This window comes from Cervus canadensis, chromosome 9 (genome assembly GCF_019320065.1).
Source record: "Cervus canadensis isolate Bull #8, Minnesota chromosome 9, ASM1932006v1, whole genome shotgun sequence".
Taxonomy (NCBI): Eukaryota; Metazoa; Chordata; class Mammalia; order Artiodactyla; family Cervidae; genus Cervus; species Cervus canadensis.
In genome coordinates, this window is record NC_057394.1 from 498,782 (window position 1) to 519,493 (window position 20,712).

A 20,712-nucleotide genomic window follows, 5' to 3' on the forward strand; every position below is an offset into this window, starting at 1 on the left:
ACGTGGCCCACCCTCGCCCACACGTGGCCCGCCTCCCCTGCACACGACCTGCCCTCACCCACGTGTGACCTGCCCTCACCCACATGTGACCTGCCCTCACCCACATGTGACCTGCCCTCACCCACACGTGAATCACCCCCACCCACGTGGCCCACCCTCGCCCACACATGGCCCACCTGCCCGGCACACAACCTGCCCTCACCCACATGTGACCTGCCCTCACCCACACGTGGCCTGCCTCACCCACATGACTGTCCCTCACCCACACGTGAATCACCCTCGCCCACACGTGGCCCACCTCCCCTGCACACGACCTGCCCTCACCCACATGTGACCTGCCCTCACCCACACGTGGCCCGCCTCACCCACACGTGACTGTCCCTCACCTGCACGTGAATCACCCTCACCCACACGTGGCCCACCCTCACCCACACGTGACCTGTCCTCACCCACACGTGGCCTGTCTTCACCCACTCGTCACTGGCCTTTCCTCACCCACAGGTGGCCCATCCTCACCCACACATGACCCACCCTTGCCCACCCTTGACCTTCCCTCACCCATGTGACCTGCTGTCACATACACGTGGCCCACCTCACCCACACGTGGGTCAGCTCGCCCGTTCGTGGCCTGGACGCTGCCCTGCCCTCTGCCGCACCCCTCAGCACACAAGTCCACCACAGTCGGGATGACAAGATAAGCTGCCACAGTCTCTGGGAGACAGGACTGCTCAAGTCCACAACCTTCTACTGAACCTTCGCTCGTATCTTCAGACAACCTGAATAAAGGTTTGACCTTGCCAATCTTACCATCTTACTCTTTTTCTGAAAGTCAAAGCCTTAAATTCTGTTTCAGCTCCTGGGATCAAGGAGGAAGGCGAGGAAATGACTCGCCTGGTCATCTCACCGTGGGCACATCCCCTGCGAGGGCATCACCCCCATCCTCCCACCCCAGCTTCCCCGTGCTTTTGACCTTTGGGAGATGTGTCTGCAAAGGTCATGTCTCATAAGGATTCAAATGTTAAAGGTAGTGGTGCTAGGTTGTGTCTCAGTTCAGTCCAGTTCAGTTGCTCAGTCGTGTCCAACTCTTTGTGACTCCATGGACTGCAGCACGCCAGGCCTCCCTGTCCATCACCAACTCCCAGAGTTTACTCAAACTCATGTCCATCAAGTTGGTGATACCATCCAACCATCCCATCCTCTGTCCCCTTCTCCTCCTGCCTTCAATCTTTCCCAGCATCAGGGTCTTTTCAAATGAGTCCATTCTTCACATCAGGTGGCCAAAGTATTGGAGCTTCAGCTTCAGCATCAGTCCTTCCAATGAATATTCAGGATTGATTATATTCAGGCCATGTCTGACTTTTTGCAACCCCATGGACTGCAGCCCATCAGGCTCCTCTGTCCACGGAATTCTCCAGGCAAGAATACTGGAGTGGGTTGCCATTTCATCCTCCAGGGGATCTTCCTGACACCCATGTCTCCTGCATTGAAGGCAGATTCTTTCCCACTGAGCCTCCTGGGAAGCCCCAAGGTGATGAGTATGGTTCTTCCAAAAACAAGACAGGGAGCAGACGCTCTCCCCGCCGCCAGCTGCAGAGAGAAGGCGCCACGTCAGCCGTGTCTGCAGGACCACCTTCCCTGCCCGCGCCTGGGGCCCTGGCGGGTCCTATACCTACCGCAGGGCGGGCCGGGGCCGCGCACGGCGGGTCCTATATCTACCACAGGGCCGGCACCCACTCCTCCCTGCAGAAAAGGGCCTGGTGGTGGTGAGCTCCAGAGAGCATCCCAAATCACAGGGACACACGGCTTGTTTAAAATGCCCATGCGCACTTTATTAATAAAAACTAACAGTGCCAAGTTAAACAAGTCAAACAATTAAAGTCTCTTTATTCCACAAAATATTACAGAAAAGTTTATTTGTGTTCCAATAAAAAGACTATTATTTTAGAACAGGCAGCTAATAGCAACTGTGCAGTTAATGGTTCTTGGTGAATAAATTTTAAAAGAGACTACTGCCTGTCCTGAAATTCTTTTTTCTTTTTATAAAAAAAGAACTATTAAAAATGATTGACAAATTTTGAGTTAAAAAACTGTTAAAACATTCTCTATATTTAATTTCAACTTTATAATAGATTACAGGAAGATGCTTACGAAACAAATACAACATTTGTTTCAGTACATGTCTTTAAATGATAGACTTATAAGTATGTAAACAACTATATAATAAAAAGTTTCCAAACGCTGCCTGTAAGAAATCAGGCAAATTTTACCATAAGCAATAAACCCTTCCAAGCTTCAGTTTCCATAGCTGCACCAGCATGGCAGTAAACTTTTACCAAACAAAACAAACAAAAACAAAAAGGGACCTTGCAATCCATTTGCTGCAACACAGAGCAAAACCAAAGTGTAAACCAGATGGAGTCACGCAGTCAATATAATTTAAGGGAGACAAAGTCATAATAAAACGTCAAGAAGCAGAGCCGGGCGTCTGCCGGGCCCACAGTGCCCCCGGGGCGCTGCGCTGGGCCCGCCGCGCGGCATGGAGGCCGCGCAACTTCTCCAGCAAACTCAGCAAACTGTGAGGGGGCGAAATGAACTCCAAACTTAAAAAACAGCAAACGAAAACACAAAATCCGAAAGAGTAGAGGTCGTGCGTCGGTGTCAAACACAGGCGGCTTGTCGGGACCCCCCGGAGCACAGCCAGTGGCTTGTCAGAAGCGCCCTGAGCCCGGGGGTCGCCAAGCTCTTCCGGGAGGAGGACGGCAGGACGGAGGTCTCTCCCCGGCGCGCACTGCTGGCCGTGGGCGGCCGGCTCAGTCCTCCTCTTCGTTCTCGTTGAAGTCCTCATCGTCCTCATCGTCCTCGCCGACGCACGACACCGGCGTCTCCACCCGGGACCCACTATACTGCGACCCGCTGGAGCTCGTGGCCAGCGCCCCGTCTGCGCCGTTGGCCAGGTCGCTGCAAGGACAGGGGCGTCAGGGGCCGCACACCCAGCGGCACGGAACCCGCCTCTCCCAGGCTGAGCTCACCATCACCCTCACGCAGCATGACGGGGCGAGCGGCGTGGGCGGGCTCCTGTTTCTCACCGCGGCAGGAACAGAAGCCCCGGTGCACCAACCGAGACCCCAAGACCCTCCTCCGAAGCCCCCATCAGGACCGCCATGACCTCCGGGGGAGGAAAGGAGTGGGACGTGTGATGCGCGTGTGTGCATTCACAGGTGTGCACACAGTTTTCCAACACTCAGCATGTTTTCCTTTTAAGAGAAAACCACACACGTGTGTCTTAATACCTTCTACTGGTGTTTACTGATGCTGCCCTGGAGAGAGGCAATGGCACCCCACTCCAGTACTCTTGCCTGGAGAATCCCATGGACGGAAGAGCCTGGGAGGCTGCAGTCCATGGGGTCCCTAGGAGTCAGACACGACTGAGCGACTTCACTTTCCCTTTTCACTTTTATGCACTGGAGAAGGAAATGGCAACCCACTCCAGTGTTCTTGCCTGGAGAATCCCAGGGACGGGGGAGCCTGGTGAGCTGCCGTCTGTGGGGTCGCACAGAGTCAGACACGACTGAAGTGACTTAGCAGCAGCAGCACTGATGCTGCCCAACAAAACCTAGGACGTATCATGCTCTCTGACAAAGTAACCCCACATCTGGGAAACCCCCATCTGGCAATCATGTCGGAAAGAGCGAAAAACACAGGCTGAAGCTGTGGCTGCCTGCAGCCAGGAACCCCCTGAACGCACGACCAGAGAGGGTGGCTCAGTAATCAGGCCCCAGGGTCAGTTTTTCTTCTGAAATGGTATTTCATTTTGTTAAATGGCTTTCATCATGTTAAAAACACTGACAAGAGCCCAAAAGTTCATTAAGAGAAAAAATTCCTTTAAAAGGAAAGTTTAGAAAATACCCAAATTCCACCTCTCAGAATAACCAGTGTTCAGATTTTACAGACTGGGCCATGCACAGTGGCAGACTCAGAATTTAAAACCAAACCAACCTCTGTCAAAACGCAACCAGGTGCAGGCACCCCAGAGAGGCTGGGAGCTGGGACCCTCACGGGGAGCCCGCCCCTCCCCTGGGCCGCACTGAGGCTGAGCTGGGGTCATGCAAAGGCCACACAGCACCGTGGCCACGGAGCCTCCGAGGCAGATGCACACAGGGTTTACTAGCCAATCCGGTTTTGTTGGACCTACACGCTTTTGACTTCATGTGTATGAGAAACCAGACATTCTTTAATGTTCAGGACTGATATAAACATGTGTAAGGCACAACATGATACTACGTAAGACCACTGTTCTGTCCATACTCACACTGAAATCACCTTACATTTATCTCTAAAAAACCAGGAGAAACGCCGAGGCCTGAACCGGCCCTGCTCCGGGGGCCTGTGAGGTCACGGCTCAAACACACTTTGACTGAAATGATAAAAGTTCCTTCAACACGCAGAGGAATGCACGCAATAAACGGTAAAATAAGAAAAAGCAAGGAACAATACTACACGTACATTGTGACTTCAAGTGTGTTGAAAAGAAAAGGGAAAAAAAATAGATGGAGAAACAGCCTGTCACTCAGGCTACCAGCCACGCGGTTCAGCTGGTTTTGCCGCCACTGCACTGAGTTACTTCAATAAAAATAAAACCCATGTACCGTTACTGATCATTAGGGGAAAAAAACTCATCAGGAGAAACAGCTTCTCTGCCCAGAGGAGCAGCTCCAGCGACCCTGGGACCCTGGGATGTCCACTGCGCAGGGAGCCCCGCTCCAAGCAGGACGGAGGCCGCTCACACTAGACCCGGGCCTCCCACCAGGGAGGGTAGGCACGCGGCTCCCAGGGGCGCAGTTACCTGGCAGACAGCCTCGTGCCATTAGAGGTCGACACCGCTGATGCGACAAAGACACCACCGAGGGATCCCTGAGCCATTTCTGGAAAGAGGAAGAAAACGACGCAAACGTCAGGAAGCAGAGGGGCACAGGACTCGGGCTGAAACAGGGCCCGATGGCTCCAGGCCGCTCTGCCCCGGTGCCCCCGCCAGAGGGAAGCCCATGACTGCACTGCAGGGCCAGGAAGGGAGATGGCCTCCAGGATACGGGTGGGCCAAGGAGGCTCCCTGGCCCTTCCGCCCCTCTGCCTGGCGTGACCCCACCCCCACCCCTCCTCCCGGGGTCCCCCGCCCCTCCCAGCGTGACCTCCGCCCCTCCTCCCGAATGTGATCCCCGCCCCTCCTCCCGGCATGACCACTTCGCCAACAACAGGTGGGCAGCTGGAGTCAGTGGGGCAGCTGCTGGCGTCGGGGGGTCGGCAGGCAGAAGCCGCTTCACGGACATCCTGCAGGGTTCGGGAGCCCCCAGGCCAACCCAACGCAGGCTCACGGGGGAACCCACACCAGATGGGCACAGGACGGCCTCTCCTCTCACCAGAGTGCCCCACGCTGGCCAGAACCCCCAGCTTGGCCAGGGGCAGCAGGACAGACACCGGGACCCCTGGCTCAGCCGAGGACCCTACAGGCACCTGCCGCACCCTGCGCCCCCTCAGCCCCCACCCCCCTTGCTTCTGCTTCCCCAGCGGGCGGGCGCCCCCCAGCCCACTGACCGGTCACATAGGGCTCCAGCGCCTTCGGCACCAAGCTCCTGGCCACCCTCAGGTCCTCGGGGGAGCAGCTCCCGGACTCCAGACCGCAGGCCATGCCCATGCGCTTCAACACCTCGATGTCGTCGTGGATCTCAAACGTGTTGTCGAAATTGAACAGGTACTCAAACCTGGAGGCGACGGTCGCCGTCAGAAAAGCACTGTCTCCAGCACGGAGCGCGATGCCTGGCTTGGGGCCCCGAGCCCCCAAACCTTTCCCGACACACAACCCACTGATCGGCCGCAGCGACGCCCCTGGGACAGTGCTGCCTGCCGTCCTGACAGCAATCCTCACAGGCCCCACCGCCCTCCTTTCCAAGGGTCCGCACAGGCAGTGGAGGAGGAAACCCGCCAGTGAAATCCCTGGGAGCCGCGCCTGGCGACCTGTCAGACAGGCAGCGCGATCGGGCAGGCCCCGCCCACCTCGCCGGGCAGGCCCCGCCCACGCAGCCTACTTGTCGTTGGAGATGCTGCAGTCGATCACTGTCTTCTTGCTGGTGTTGACGATGATGAAAGGCAGGTGGATGACCGAGTTGGGCGGGGGCGGCCGGCTGGCCTGCTGCTCCACCTGGCGGTTCCTCTGCACCAGGTTCTTGAAGGCAATTTGCTAAAAAAGACGCACAATTGGCACACGCTCATACCCACAGCCACCCAACAGCTAGTCTCTCCCTGGGCATATGAGACAGCCCTGCCCGGCCCCAGCCAACACCAAGAAGACTGGCCCCCCGAGAGGTCAGAGTGGCTACCCAGGGAGCCACCGGCCAGAGAAAATACACCCAGAACCAAAAGCCCGGGGGACAGACCACGGGCTCGCGGTGGGTGCCTGCAGCACCCAGCAGCCTCCCAGCAGGAGCCCATACCTGCAGGATAAGCTCTTGAAGCTGCGACTGTTTCTGTTTTATTCTTTCCAGTCTTCTCTGTCTCTCCACCTTCAAAGACCAAACACCAAAACAAAACCATCACGGTTCATTTCTGAAACATATTTTAAAATCCAAGACAACACTCAGTCACCAAAGACATGAGCCCTGAGCCTGACGGGGTACAGGGGCCCAGACGAGGCAGCTGCTGCCAGGCGCGCGGCGACTCCTCTGTCTCAGGACCATGCCGCCTCCGCCCGGCTCCCCCTCCTCTGGGCGTGGATACGACGTTCTTTAGAGCCCCCACAGGCCACGACGCAGCGTGTACCCACCCCAGGTCACCACCAGCGCCCCAGGGCCCGCTCGGCGCCCCAGCGCGGCGGCCGGCTACCTCCAGGCTCTGGCACTCCTGGGCGGAGTTCGTGGGCAGGCCAATCCACTTGATCTCCTTCTTCTCCTTGGAGATGATGTTCATCGCCATGAGCACGTTCAGCGCGTCGTACACGCGCCGCCGGATGTTCTTCTGGTCGTAGGCCTGGCAGAGACATGGGGTTTCCAGACGGCCCAGGACCACGTGCAGGGACCCTGGACATACCTGAGGCCACATGCTGCCCCCCCGCCCAGGGCGGCCCCCACAGGGCCCACGGGAGCGAGCGGATGCCGCGGGGATGCAACAGCATGGCGGCACCCGCGGGTCAGGAAACGCCCCTCCTAAGGGTTCCGGGGCCTCCTCTGCACCCGCGGGGGGCGGCCTGCCTGGCGCACTCACCGACTCGCTGGGCAGGATGTGGCTGTCGGCCGCGCTGAACTCGGCCACCAGCTCGTCGGCCACCTCGTTGTAGGACGTGGTCCCCTTGCGCTGCACCTTCTCACACACCTTCATGGAGAAGTGCCGCAGCCCCTTCCCGTTCTTCTCGCCTTTCCGGTTACGCTTCCTGCAGGCACAGCACAGAGCGGCCGCGGCCTCAGCTCGCAGCGCGGGCCGCATCCACACCCGTGTCTGGGGGCCGGCTCGTGCCGCCAGGGGCCCCCACAGGCCATGCCCAACAGAGGGGTGGGAGCCTGGCTCTGTCCCCCGTACAGGGACCCCCCTCCTTTAAAGGCCGCAGGACAAACTTCCACATGACCGGGCCCCACACGTGTCTCTCCAACTCTAGGGAAAAGCAGAGCAGGACCTGGGACAAGTCGGACGGGTGTCCAGATGCTAAACGGTGCTTCTTAAGAAAACATCATCGGACATAAAGAGCTACGGAAATTTTACTGCAAATTTCAGAATTTGGGGCAAATGCGGCCTGGCTGAGACGAGGCCCCGTGGCAGCCGGGAGGGAGACCCAGCACCTGACCTGCTGAGTAGGCACGTCAGGGGAAGGGCCGGCCAGGTTCCCCACCGAGGTGTTTCAGGGACTGATGATTGTTGCTTTACAACAATAGCTTTTTGTCTTTAAGGAGAGTCGCACAGCTGACCTCTGAGTAAAACTGTTTCACGTTACTTTGCCTTTGGAGGAAAGGATCAAGGCAACAGTGTGACCGCGGCATGGGGCTGCCCACGGCAACGTTTAGCAGCAGGGGGAGAGGTTGGAAGGCCCGCCCGTTTCCTGGGGTCCCACAAACGGTACTCTCCAGCACAGACAATGCGTGTAGAAGCCAGAGCCCACCCCCTCCGTGGAGCCACCACCCCCAGAACTCAGGGCGGCTGCCCGCGGCCTGGCCTCTCGAGGCCACATGGGGCCACTGCCCGCTCCTCCGCCGCACCAGTGCCCACGCGCACGCAGAGGCTGGGTGGGGGGAGTTCTCGGCAAGTGCTCACCCGGCAGACCAAGGTGAGGGGTCTGAAGGCTGGTTCTGGGAGACAAAGTGAGTGTTAGGGGTGTGTGGGCTTCCCACCACGATAGTGTTTGGCGCTGCAGGTCTCTGAGGCGTACCAATTACCTACAGTCAAAAGAGACAAATTCACAACAGTCAGAATCTCCCACGCACGACGCTGTGCCTCGTCACTTCCTGTTACCTACGGCCACCGCTGAGGTCATTAAGCAGAGGCTGGAGGAGGGTCCTGAGAGACCCCGGAGCCCCGGCTGCCGTCACACACCTGCTGCACATGGCGGCTGGAGATGACCCCGAAAGACCCGCACGCTCCACTTTTACTCCCTTCCCCCGTGACCCGGACAGAGATGAGACTCTGCTCCACTGGGGCAGCAATGAGCCCCAGAGACAGAAAGGAAAGGAACCCAGGGCTAGCGGGGCTCACTGCGGTCACCCCACTGCTCGCCCACCCATGCAGGGAGCCCTGGGCACCCCAGCCAACGCAGGGCGGGGGCAGGGGGCAGTGCCACCGGGGCGGAGGCGGGCACCCACAGCTCGTGCACAGACACCCGCCCGGAAGCCCTGACCCGTGGCCCCACGTGCTCGGGGCTCCAGTCCCATGTTCACGGGGACGTGCACACTGCCTCGTCCAGCCGAGCAGGAGCTCAGCTTCCCAGAGACTCGTGCCTGAGCCCGGAAACCACGTGGAAGCAGCGCTTCCCGGTGACCGGCACGGGAGCCCCGGGCCCCCAGCACTGGGGGTGGGGAGCGGGCCACGGCTGTGCTATTTTAAGCTGGATGCTCCCACTAGTCCACTGCTTAGCAGGATAAGGGCTACCTGCCGCAGCCCTGACACAGCTGACCTGGCACTTTGCAAATTATCCCTAAGCCCAGGTCACCTATGAATATCAACGATCCACAAACCACGGAAAGGAAAACAGCTCAGCTGAATTCCAGTCTCTTAATCCATGTTCCCAGCGATCAAAGCATCATCAGTATTTCACTCTCATTCAAGAGAAATGAAATCAAACAGCGAGTGTTCTAGAAAGTGATCAAACGGCACATGTGTTCCAGAAAGCGAACCAGGGTGGAAGGCGCGAATCCCCAGAGCTGAGGCCTTGCAAGTGAGTGCTGAGGGGGCCCTGGGTCCCGGCTCATCCCCTCGAGAGCTGTCCTTCCAGTGCTCAGAACAGGCTCCGGACGGCAGCCCCGCCCACAGCCAGGCTGCTGCCGACCCCCCACCTCGGTCCCTGCACCCCCGACAGCGCCCGCTCTCCACCCGCCTGGAGAACACCCCCCTCAGCCACAGCTGCTCTGTGGGCAGGACAGGCGCCCACCAGCTGCCCACGCACAAGGCGGCCGTCCTGGACGCCGCAGGATACGGGGGTGGGCAGGGCACCCTGTGAAGGTGGCCGTCCTGGATGCCATGGGACACGGGGGTGGGCAGGGCACCCCATGAAGGTGGCCGTCCTGGACACCGCGGGACACGGGGGTGGGCAGGGCATCCCGTGAAGGTGGCCGTCCTGGACGCCGCGGGACACGGGGGTGGGCAGGGCACCCCGTGAAGGTGGCCATCCTGGATGCCACGGGATACGGGGGTGGGCAGGGCACCCCGTGAAGGTGGCCGTCCTGGACACCGCGGGACATGGGGTGGGCAGGGCACCCCATGAAGGTGGCCGTCTTGGACGCCATGAGACGTGGGCAGGGCACCCCATGAAGGTGGCCGTCCTGGATGCCGCGGGATACGGGGATGGGCAGGGCACCCCATGAAGGTGGCCGTCCTGGACACTGCGGAACACGGGGGTGGGCAGGGCACCCCATGCCTGCGGGCGGCACCTCAGCCTCACAGAGGACCCCGTGGTGCTCATTCTGCCCTCATGCCCCGATTTCCACTGCTCTCCGCCGACCGACCTCTGGTGAGAACCCCCAGCTCTCTGCGCACAGCCTCTGTCTGCGCAGCCGGAGAGGCACCAGGACGCGGGGAAGAAGGCACCGCCTGACTAGCTCGGCCCTGAGCTGGCTCTGGGAAGCCGTGGGGGAGAGTCCGCTGAGGAGCTGAAGGTTGGGAGGGCACCGACAGAAATCTCCGTGTAACTCCGGCTCCCTGCTATTTAAACTGGAAACAACAGAACCGTGCCTACGCTCACCGAGCTACGCTCAGCCGTGACTCTGCTAGGACACAACACACAGTGCCTATAAAATAAAATAATATGAATTATAACTTCCATCAGAAAGACATTTATTGAGTATCTGTGATGTTCCAGGAAGGCCCAGGCCTCCGCGTACTACGGACTTGGAGCGTCGCAGCAAAGCTGCTGAGGCAATGTGGTCACCGACATGACGGGGCTGAGCGCCAGGGGCTGGGCCAGGGGCGTGGGTGGGCCATGAATGCCCCGCCCCTCACGGCCACAGGTCACCTCAGGGAGAGGCTGCCCAGCCCGCAGGCAGAAGCTGGTGGGGGCTCCTCGGGGGGCGCTGGGCAAAGCCCTGGGAGTCTGACCCCTCCCGTCAGCCAGGGAAGTCGAGGGAGTTGTGGGCCGCATCCGCAGAGCCCCGAGCCCACGAGAGGTCGGCCCAGACACCAGAGTCGAGTCCTGGGCAGGCAGCAAGCCCCAGCCACAGAGGGTACCAGCCCACCCACTCAGCCCACTCCACCGAAGTGCACGCACCGCCCCAGCAGACCCCATGAGGGCAGAGGCAGGAGTGGCCGGGAAGCCGCGGGCAGGCAGCCGTGAGCCAGGGGGGTGCCCGGCACTGGCTCCATGCCCTGGAGACCACGGGCCTTGGATGGCGAGCCTCCCGGCCTTACCACTTGCTGAGCGATGTTGACGTTGGACTGTCCAAAGGTCTTTGGCAGGAGCTGCTTCCCGAGAGAGTTCACTGCGGAGGGGTGGACGGCAACCAAGGACACCACGCCTGCAACGCAAGGGGCGACCTCGCAGCGGCCCTGTGCCAGGGCTCAAGGCACCAGGCTGACCGCCGCTCGGGCGGGCCTCCTGCCCTGGACCATGTCAGACCCATGGGGGGCTGCAGGCACCTCGGCTGAGCCTGACTCCCAAACCTGGGGGCTGTGCCCACACCGCCCTCTCCTGACCACCAGCCCCAGGGCACACCAGGCCCTCACATGCAGGGCTCAGGGCTCCGCTGCACCCAGGCTGCCCCCAACCTGCCCAAACCCCGTGAGCTGCCTGCCCTGCTAACAAAATGTTCTGGGGGGACGACAGGACCCGGCGCTCACAGCTCTGACTCTCAGAGAACGTCAGTCAGAACTGAGTGCAGCCGGACACCTCCCCACGCGTCTGCAGGTGCGCGCAGACTCGCAGGCTGCTCCACCTGCAGCAGCACGTTCCTGCCCAGGAGGAGCGACCCCGAGGACACTGCCCCCCACACTCGGACACCCGGACACAGAGCCAAGGGGACAGACACTTTCCGGCTCCGAGGACACAACGGTGGGCACGCGTCCACGCAGAGCCCCCGCTGCCCTCACGTGCCGGGGGTCCCGGCGCCCGCATTCAAGGGGGTCCCGGCAGGGTACGCAGGGCTGCCCGGGGCGGGAGGAAAGCGCGTGCCCCGTGCTGTGCTCACGTCCTCGCTCGCTTCCACTTCCCCTGGCTCTCTGCAAACAGCACGCGACTTACAAGCCAGGCAGATGCTCGGCCCAGACCCCCGGGGCGTCGGGGACACAGATGCACGGGCGCCCTTACCTTTCCCAGGACTGAGGTTCTGGTCTATGAAGACCTTGAGTTCCCCGTTGGCTTCAATTAGACCGGCCTGCGGGGACAACAACACAGTGAGGCGGCGTCGGGGCTGAGCTGCCGGCCGGGGGCGCGGGGTCACCCGCCATGATCAGCTATGTCACCCGCGTGAAAATGACTGTTTCTGCCTTTAAGCTCGACCCTTGGGACAACGCAGTACTGCTCTTATCACCGAACTGCACGTCCTTTTACCAATCCCGTCTGAGGTCGGCGAGGGGGACCGCGGGGGGACCACTGGGAGAGCAGACTGGCGCTTTGGCCTGACCACAGGGCTCTGGCTCGATCAGAGCACCGGACGCGCGGGCGGTCCTGATGCGGGGATGGACCACGTCCCCCCAGCTGTGCCCCCAGCCTCCTGCCCTCGAGGGCCCGCGCCCACCACCCACGGGTGTGCCGGCTCCGCAGCCAGGGCCGGGGGGCAGGGGACACAGAGGGCGACGGGGCGGGCCCCCTGCTGCACCCCGACCTTGCCGCCTGGGCCCCCGGCGGCACAAGCAGGGCCTCACCCCCAGAGCTCTGGCCCAATTTAAATGCCGTTGGTTTAGCACAAGACATTTTCACTCGAACCCTGATCTTTCTGAAAAGCAAATGAGAGAACATAAAGAGAAGACCCCTGGCAGCTCCTCAAGTCTAGCCCAGCAAGCACAGGGCTGGGCGTCGCGGGGCCGCGCGGACCCGGACGCGCCTCAGCCTTGCTGCACCAGGACGGGGTGGGGGGTGGTGCGCAGACACCTGAAGGCCACCTGCTCACAACGCCCAACGCCCGCTGTGAACTCAGGCGCGCTCTCCAGGGGTTAGCCTTGTCCCTCATGCTGAAGGATGACAAACGTCACGTGAACGTCCTTAATTCCTGGGGTGCAAATCAAGAGGAAGCCACTGCTTGATGGAGGACACAGCTGGGGTGGGGGGGAACGTTCAGTTCACAGAGAGACACATCCAGCCTCCAAACCAAAGATGCAAACTAAAACTGAAAGCAACTTAAAACTTCACCCGATGGGCGGCGCGAGCTTGTGGGTTAAGTTATCATCAAATTTGGTGCTGAAAACGGGGCGTTAAAATGGGTGGAAGCAGGTGTGACCGGCACGCCCGTCTGGGGAAGTCGTCTAAGCGTGTCTCAGACACAGTGCACACGTGTGCAGGTGCCCACGCGTGTCCATGTGCAGTTACTCCGCTGAGGACCCAGAGTGGGTTATTGTGGATTTGTGCCAATGTGAGATTTAACTGGAAACCACCAGATCCCTCTGCTGTGGCCGGGCCTTGGGGGACACAGCAGAGGGGACGTGGCGAGTCAGCCCACCATTCGGGACTCTCACGAGCCTGGCGCCTCAGGCCACCACTCAATGGTTTCACTTCTGAACGCCCATTCGTGCCGCCTAGATCTGGTTTTGAAAGCCTGGGGAAAACTGCAAACAATCTAGAAGGTCGCATTCAGGGTCTTCAAATGTTCTCCACCCTACAGAAATCAAAGCTGGCATCGTGGGTCACAGTTTATGTAACAAAAGCACATGGGCGGAACTGCTCACCAGAAAAGGGCTTGTGCTCCACGCCAGGGGCCCGGGGCACACACACGTGCTTCAGTTTTGCAAGATGAGCTTAGGGAGAAGGTCTCATTTTTTATTATTTCCCATCTTAGCTCACTTTTCAAAACTGGCCACCTATGATTCCCCAAAAGATCAAATAAGCAGCTGCTAAAAATGAGTAGAAAAACGAGTGATTCCAGAGCAGCGGCAGCGCAGGGCCATGAAGCGGGCGGGGCAGGCGGCTCGGGGCGCCCACATGCGGGGAACACACCTTCACAAGTGACGCGTCCACCCCAAGACGGACAACACAAGCTCCTAGCAATTCCTCTCAGACACAGGCCGGCAGATGACTGCTTTTTCCCACTTTCCTGGGTTTTCCAACTCGTACAACTCCCGTCACATTTACAGCCACAAGGAACACTCCCTGAACTGTTTAAGTAGCTCACATTTGCTCCTCGTGGAAGTTTTGCTAAATGGAAAACCCGAGGTCTGAGACAGAAAAGCCTGCTGGGGCGGCACCGTCAACCAGCACATGACTCTTCCCGCTGAGGAGGGGACGCGTCGCCAGCCCCGGTGGCGAGTCGGCGGCAGGATACTCCTGAGGGGCCGGCACGCCCGCACCTGTCTCCAGGGCAGGGAGGCCCAGGAGGTCAGCCTAAGGGGCTGGCTCTCCCATCTCCAGGGCAGGGAGGCCCAGGAGGTCGGCCTGAGGGGCTGGCTCTCCTGTCTCTGGGGCAGGGAGGCCAGGCGCTCAGCCCCCACCCCTGGGCTGCAGGCAGAGGCCCCCCGAGGTGTGTCCAGCGCTGCTCCCCAGCCCCAGCCCCAGCCCACACCCTGGGCAGCACACGCCTGGCAGACAGGACCCAGGACACGGGTGTCGGAGGTGCTGTGTTTGCGAGCCCAGCAGATGGACGGGGTTTGCTGCATCAAACCAGAATCCCCTTTAAAACTGGATCCTGGGAAAACAGGACTCTGACGGACAGTCCTGAGCTCAAACGACAGAGGCTGAGAGAAAGAAGACCTAGCTTCAAACTGGACCCTCAGAACCACGCGCCACGCATCAGCTCAGAGCCTGGACGGGCCACGGCCGGGGCACCACGGCGGCCCGCTCCCGCCAGGCGCTCGGTGCCGACACGCCGGCGGCGGGCGGGCGGCTGACGGAGGAGAGGAGCTGCGGGGAGTCCCCGCTCCACCTGGGCCAGGGCAGCACCACCCCCAGAGGCCTGGCCCTCACGCCGGCAGTGACCCCAGGGCTGTGCCCCCAGCCCAGCCCCACTTAACAGCACAAAACCACAGAGACAGAAACCAGGCCTGGCGTCTGAACAAGAGCCGTCCGCTCACTCTATGCTGGAGAAAAGCGAGACTCATTCAACCACAGAGAGAACAGCTTTAACAAGGTGACTGCGTGCAGAGAACAGCCCCCGGGGTCGCACTGTGCCAGGCTGGGTCCCCCTAGCGCCCTGGGGACGCCCTCGGCCCAGGGATGGGGCCAAGCAGCGCCCGAAGCCCGGGACACAGGCAGCACCAGGCGTGACACACTGGGCACCCCAGGGCCGCATGTGTAGCTAAGCCGTGACTTTCTGCTGTTCGCACCATTTCAGAGTTTCTCCAATTTTATCTCGTGTGGAGAAGTTAACTCAAATACAAAAACCTGTCGTAAGAACAAGCACAGCAGTGCTGCCTCGCTGCTCAGCGGAGCAGGCTGGGCACTCTCGCTCGGATCTCGGGCGGGAAGATAAGGGCCGCCGCCCAGCGCCCGGTTGGCTCGCCCCGGCGAGGCCTGGGGACCAAGCAGGTGCCCGCTGCCCTGGCCACTGGGAAGCAACACGTAGGACGTGTGTTTTCAGACAAGCTCCCTAAACCAGACCTCGGGAGCTCAGGCTCGACGCAGTTTCTTTGGGTTTCCTGCCCTTGACAGGTAGATCCAGGAATGGTGCCATGAACTTGGAACACCATGTGCAACCACAGAGCAGCTACGGCCACGACCACAGGACAGCTCGGGGCTGAGCCGGGCTCTCCCACAGCCCAGGGAGAGGGAGGTGCGCGAGGGTCCTGGAGCATCAGCGCAAAAGCAGGACTGTGACTCCACACAGCAACCGCCCCTGCTCATCGCGGACCTGCGTGACACTGGACGAGGATGAGGACGGGTCCTCCCAGGGGATGGCGGCCCTGCACCCTCCTTCCCCGAGAGTCAGGGGCTGTCGTGGGCCCTCCGACGGCCCTCCGCCCAGTTCCAGAACAACCAGAGCCACTACGCAGGCCCTTTATAACCACAGTCTTCCAGAGGCCAAGAGCTCCCAGTTGCTCATGGGGCCACTGACTGGAGCGGGGGAGAGCTCAGGCAGGGGCACGTGGGCACCACACGCTCAGCACACACACACACGCACGCACACACACCCAGCACACATGTGAGCACACACATATACACACGTTACACAGTAATCACATGCACATATAATCAGCACACAAGCACACACACGCTCAGCACACATATACACACATGCACACATACCCAACACGCTTGAGTACACACATGGCACACACGTGTGCACACGCACACACCCAGTACGCACACGTGTACACTCTTAGCACACATGTGTGCACACCCAACACACGTGTACACACAGCACATGCCCAGCACAAACATGTGACACGCTCAGCACATGTACACATATTGTACACAGGTTCAGCACACATACATGCACTCAGCACACACATCACACGTGCGTACTCTTATCACACACTGATGTGCACACATGCTCACGTGCAGACATGCTCAGCACACACGTGTACACACTCAGCACTTATCTGCACACTCACACACCTGCACACACATACACGCACATGCTCAGTACATGTCAGATGCCGTCCCCCCGTACATCACACAACTACAGCGTTCAGTACAAGATGTATCTGATAGTGACAGTTTCCACTGTCAGATGGAAATCCATGCCTGCATTTCCACCCCAGGAGCGTCCCGCACGTTGAAAACCCTCTGATCAGGATCTTGTCACAAGACCTGAGGCACAAAATAAAACCTGCAGACACCCAGTTCCGTAAATCAAAAACCAATGAACCACATGATCACTCACCAGGGCAACAGGTTCCCACGGGGGAGGGAACAGGCAGCCCTGGACAGCGCCCCCAATGCCACAGTCTCCCACCCACAGGCCTCGCTGACCTGGGGGGTCTCACTGCAAGATTCCTGGAAATACCCCAGGTGCACACGAAAGTCCCCAAGCTCCAAGGTGAGTCCCACAAACCAGGGCCGAGGGCCCGGGGGCAACGACGGGGCGGGGAGTGAAGGATGACGCCGAGCCCACTCTTCAAAGGGGACGTGGGAACAAACCCTGAGGCATTAGGCTTTGTCCCTTATCACGGGAACAACAGTGTCTGGTCCGCACCTCTCTCTAAACAACAGAAACTTACACCTTTCTGTGCGCTAGAAACAGAAGCCCCAGGACAGGTAGCGGCTCAGAGCGCAAGCACGGCCCCCACCCCACCCTCTGGGTTCAGGGAAGGGCACGCTTCTTCCTCGACTCAGGCCCACCCTGCCCGCCACCACCCCTGCAGACGCCACAGCCCGAGCAAGGCAGACGGCGCTCGGGGCCCGCGGTTTGGAGGTGCAGGGTTCTGAGCCCGATGCCTGGAACAGGGCGGGGAGCATCTCCAGCTCCCCGGGGGAACTCAGTCGGGGAGACCTGCCCACCCCACGGGGATGCCCAACGCCACCCCTCCCCAGACCCTCAACCTCTTCCGCTGGGACCCCCGAGCATCAGCTCCAGCCCCCCAGGCCCCAACAGCCCCCACGGAGCCCCCAGAGCTCTGCCCCTGTGCCCTGGCGTCCCAGCCCACCCACTTCACCTCGAGGAGCTTCGACTTACATCCGAGACCACAGTGAAGCCCCGTGACCTAAGTCAACGCTGGCTGCAGAGTCATCTTCCCAGACTCAAACGTCACATGCGCCTTAGACACAGACAGCAGGAGAGGAGCCAAGCTGCCATCCGCCGACCACCAGCCCGGGTGAGACCTGGCTCCAGCACACAGGATGGCTCAGCTCAGCGCAGGCGAGGCCACCTCACCTGTACCCCACTCTCAGGCCGGTATCACCTACTCCAGAGGCACCTCCCTGCCCCACCCACCACCGGGCCGCCTGCGCTCCGTGAGGCTGCGTCTCCAGGAGGGACCGAGGACAAGGCCGCTGGGCAGCGCTTCTCCTGCAGCCAGGCGGGGGGACAGCCATCTGCCCTGACACCCCCCAGGCCCCTTGGAGGAGTCAGAACCCTCGGGGGTTCACACAGCAAGGCAGGCAAGCCAGGCAGGTGATAAGTCAACCCACAGCACACAGAGATTATGACATTCACCACAGACACGTCACCCGGGATGCCGAGCTCACCCCCACGAGAGGACTCCAAGTGTGCTATTCTGACCCCACAGATACGGACACGCTGTGCCTCGGGCTGTGCCTTGGGCTGTATTTCCAACTCTGTGCAACTGATGAGTAAATAAGCAAGCAGCCTCTCTCCCCTGACGCTTGCAGAATAGCGTGTTCCAAGAAACGCTGACGGACAGCGCTGGGGCCTCGGGGAATTTAACTGATGCTGCCGGGGCTGGGATGGAGCCCCATGGCCCATGAAAGCAGCTTTGCGTGGAGGCCGAACAGCCTCTATTTCTTGCAAAAAACGAAAAAGTTTACTCACAATATTCTATGGCTTCGTGACAAATGTAAACAAAGCAGAATTGTTCACATTTTGTTTATCACCAAATTTCATTTTTTTCTGAGAAAAACAGTTGCCAAGTCCAGTGCTGAGCGCTTCCATGGCTGGAAGCTGAACTCACTTCCCAGGAGGCTCACAAAGCAGGTGCTCAGGGAGGCTCCGCCAGCCCAGCGCCTCCGCAGGCAGGGTGTCCTCCCACAGAGCCCCGACTGATTTACAAGTCAACCAGCCTCCAAGAGACCAAGGAACGTGGCGGTGCCCAGCCTCAAGACGCAGCCTGCCGCAGCTCAGGCCTGCCCGGCCCAGGCGGAGGCCAGCATCGCCCAGCGCCACCGGCTGTCCCCGCCTCCTCACCTTTACTTTGTTTCTTTGCTTGAAAGGTCTGAACACCAACACGCCCGCAGTTTATGTGTGGTCATTCTGAAACAAGGTGGGGAGTGACCGGGAACGCAGTGCTGGGCAGCATCCGTCCAGCACAAAGCAGACACACATACTCACATCTTTTGCCATGTTACCAGATCCGTGAAATCGATGCTAGGAATGGTCACCCTCCAGAAAAGAAAAATGGTTTTCCTGGTAAAAAGGAGAGAGGAGGAATGAGCCAGGCTGAAATGAGAAGTTGACAACACTACCGTCCCCTCAGCATCACCACCCATCTAAGTGGCAGAAGTCCCTTCCTCTCCAAGCCCACACTCCGTCCCGGGGGTGCGGCCCAGAAACGCCCCCCACCCGGGGACTTTAAAGTCATCTCAGGCAGGGAAGCGTCCACCACCCGGCTGACCGCCGGCCTCCCCGAGGCGCACAAAGACCCGGCGTGGACCAGCCTGGCACCGCGGCCCGAGCCCCCACCCGGAGCGGCCCCGCGCGCACGCGCTACCCGTGGACGCCCCCGGCCCACCCGCGACCACCGGCCGACCGGTAACTCTGACAGGTGGGCTTCCGGGGCCCCCGGCCTCCGGCCTGTCACTAGGCCGCGGCCGCCTCTCGCGAGCGCCCCCCGCGCGCCGGAACCGGCGGTCGGCAGGCAGGTGGGGCCCGCGCCCCGGACCTCGGACCCCGGCCCCGCGCGCCCGGGCCCGCCCCGCCCCGACCCGACCCCCGCCAGGCGGGGACGCGCGCGCCGCTCCGCCCGGAGGCCGCCCGCAGGCCCCGCCCGGGCCCCCGGCCCGCGCCCCCTCCGGGGGTCACCTGGGCGCCCAGGCGGCGGCCCCTGCGCGCGGGGACCGGGGCGGCGCACGCGGCGCGGGGCGGGGGCGGCGGGTCTGGGCGCCCGGCGCGCGCCCCTTGGGACCCCGGCCCGCCGCACCTGGCGGGCGGGCGGCGCGGGCAGCGGGCGCGCACCCGCGAGCGGCGGGCGGGGGGCGGCGGTCCCGGCGGCGCTCGGCCGGGGTCCCTGCCCTGCCGAGGCGCCGGGCGCGGGGCTCACCCTGCGAGCGTCGGGCGGCGTGACGTGCGCGGCGCGGTGACGTGGGCGGCGGCCCGGCTCCCGCAGCGCGCCTGCGCGCCTTTTCGCGCCTTCGGCTCCCTCCTCCTCCTCCTCCTCCTCCTCCTCCTCCTCCCCCCCCTCCCCCCCTCCCCCCACCTCCTCCCGCCCGGCGGCCCGCGGTCTGAGAAGATGAGCCGCTCCGGCGCGTGCCCGCGTGTGTGCGCGCGCCGGCTGGGGATGGAGAGGAGGGCCTGGTCCAGGACGCGGCGGTGCGCGCGCGGGGGAGCTGAGTCAGGGATGTGTGCACGTGTGCGCACACGGGGGACAGGGATGGGGGTGCGCGTGCATGTGTGTGCACCCTGGGGACAGGAACTGGGACATGTGCACCTGTGTGCACATGGGGGACAGAGGCCTGGTGTGTGTGGATGTGCATGCACCTGGGGGGCCATGGGCTGGGGGTGTGTATGCATTTCGTAGGCACTTGGGAAACAGTGGAAGGTGTGCAGATGAGTGTGTATACACACGGGGGCCAGGGATGGATGTACACTGCACGTGTGCACAGCCAGGGGTAGGGTATAGATGCAAGAGTGTGCACACGGAGGCCAGGAGTCAAGTGTGTGTGTGTGTGTGTGTGTGTGTGTGTGCGCGCATGCCCGTGCAGATGTGCGCCCTTGGAGGAGTGGGCTCGAGTAGCACGCGGTGTGTGCTCTCGGAGGAGAAAGGCAGGCTGGGGTTGTGCCCACAGGCGTGTTTGAGCGGGTGCATACGTGTGTGCACAGGAAGGAGAGGAGGTCGGGTGCTCAGAGGAGACAGTGTGTGCATGCGCAGCGCCCTGTCTGCCAGGTGCTCACCTGTTCCTGCCCGGCCCAAGGTCTCCATGCCCACGCCCAGCCTCTGCCCAGATTCCAGGTCCTCCGGACTGTTCTTCATCGCCAGGTGGCCTGGGCCGAGTGGAGTCTGAGCCCTGGAGACTTGCCCCCGGCGGTTCACCATCAGCAGGGCCAGAGCAGG

At 61.2% G+C, this 20,712-nt stretch overlaps 1 protein-coding gene across 6 annotated transcripts; it reads right to left on the reverse strand.

Annotated features, from left to right (window-relative positions):
- Nucleotides 1-1,804: 1,804 nt before the first annotated feature.
- On the reverse strand, nt 1,805-19,757 carry TFDP1 (transcription factor Dp-1). Of its 6 annotated transcripts, none has more exons than XM_043477919.1 (12): nt 19,702-19,757; nt 18,774-18,848; nt 11,987-12,053; nt 11,092-11,198; nt 8,290-8,411; nt 7,252-7,417; nt 6,874-7,017; nt 6,486-6,554; nt 6,081-6,232; nt 5,590-5,756; nt 4,844-4,922; nt 1,805-2,958 (listed from the first exon to the last, which is right to left on the reverse strand). In XM_043477919.1, exons 2-12 carry the CDS (start codon nt 18,783-18,785, stop codon nt 2,811-2,813), a joined length of 1,233 nt encoding a protein of 410 aa, XP_043333854.1. In that variant the 5' UTR covers nt 18,786-18,848; nt 19,702-19,757; the 3' UTR covers nt 1,805-2,810. The 6 variants fall into 6 exon arrangements, with proteins under 6 accessions (XP_043333854.1, XP_043333855.1, XP_043333850.1 ...); XM_043477920.1 differs by lacking the exon at nt 19,702-19,757 and adding an exon at nt 19,582-19,629; XM_043477915.1 differs by lacking the exon at nt 19,702-19,757 and adding an exon at nt 19,464-19,548.
- Nucleotides 19,758-20,712: the final 955 nt, after the last annotated feature.

What these genes read in the sequence shown, in the direction of transcription:
- TFDP1 (XM_043477919.1), bottom strand. An exon ending in TCAACATCGCTCAGCAAGTG is followed by an intron (nt 8,412 to 11,091) that starts GTAAGGCCGGGA and finishes TTTTGACTGTAG; the next exon opens with GTAATTGGTACGCCTCAGAG. An exon ending in GCTGGAGCCCTATGTGACCG is followed by an intron (nt 4,923 to 5,589) that starts GTCAGTGGGCTG and finishes TCCTCTTTCCAG; the next exon opens with AAATGGCTCAGGGATCCCTC.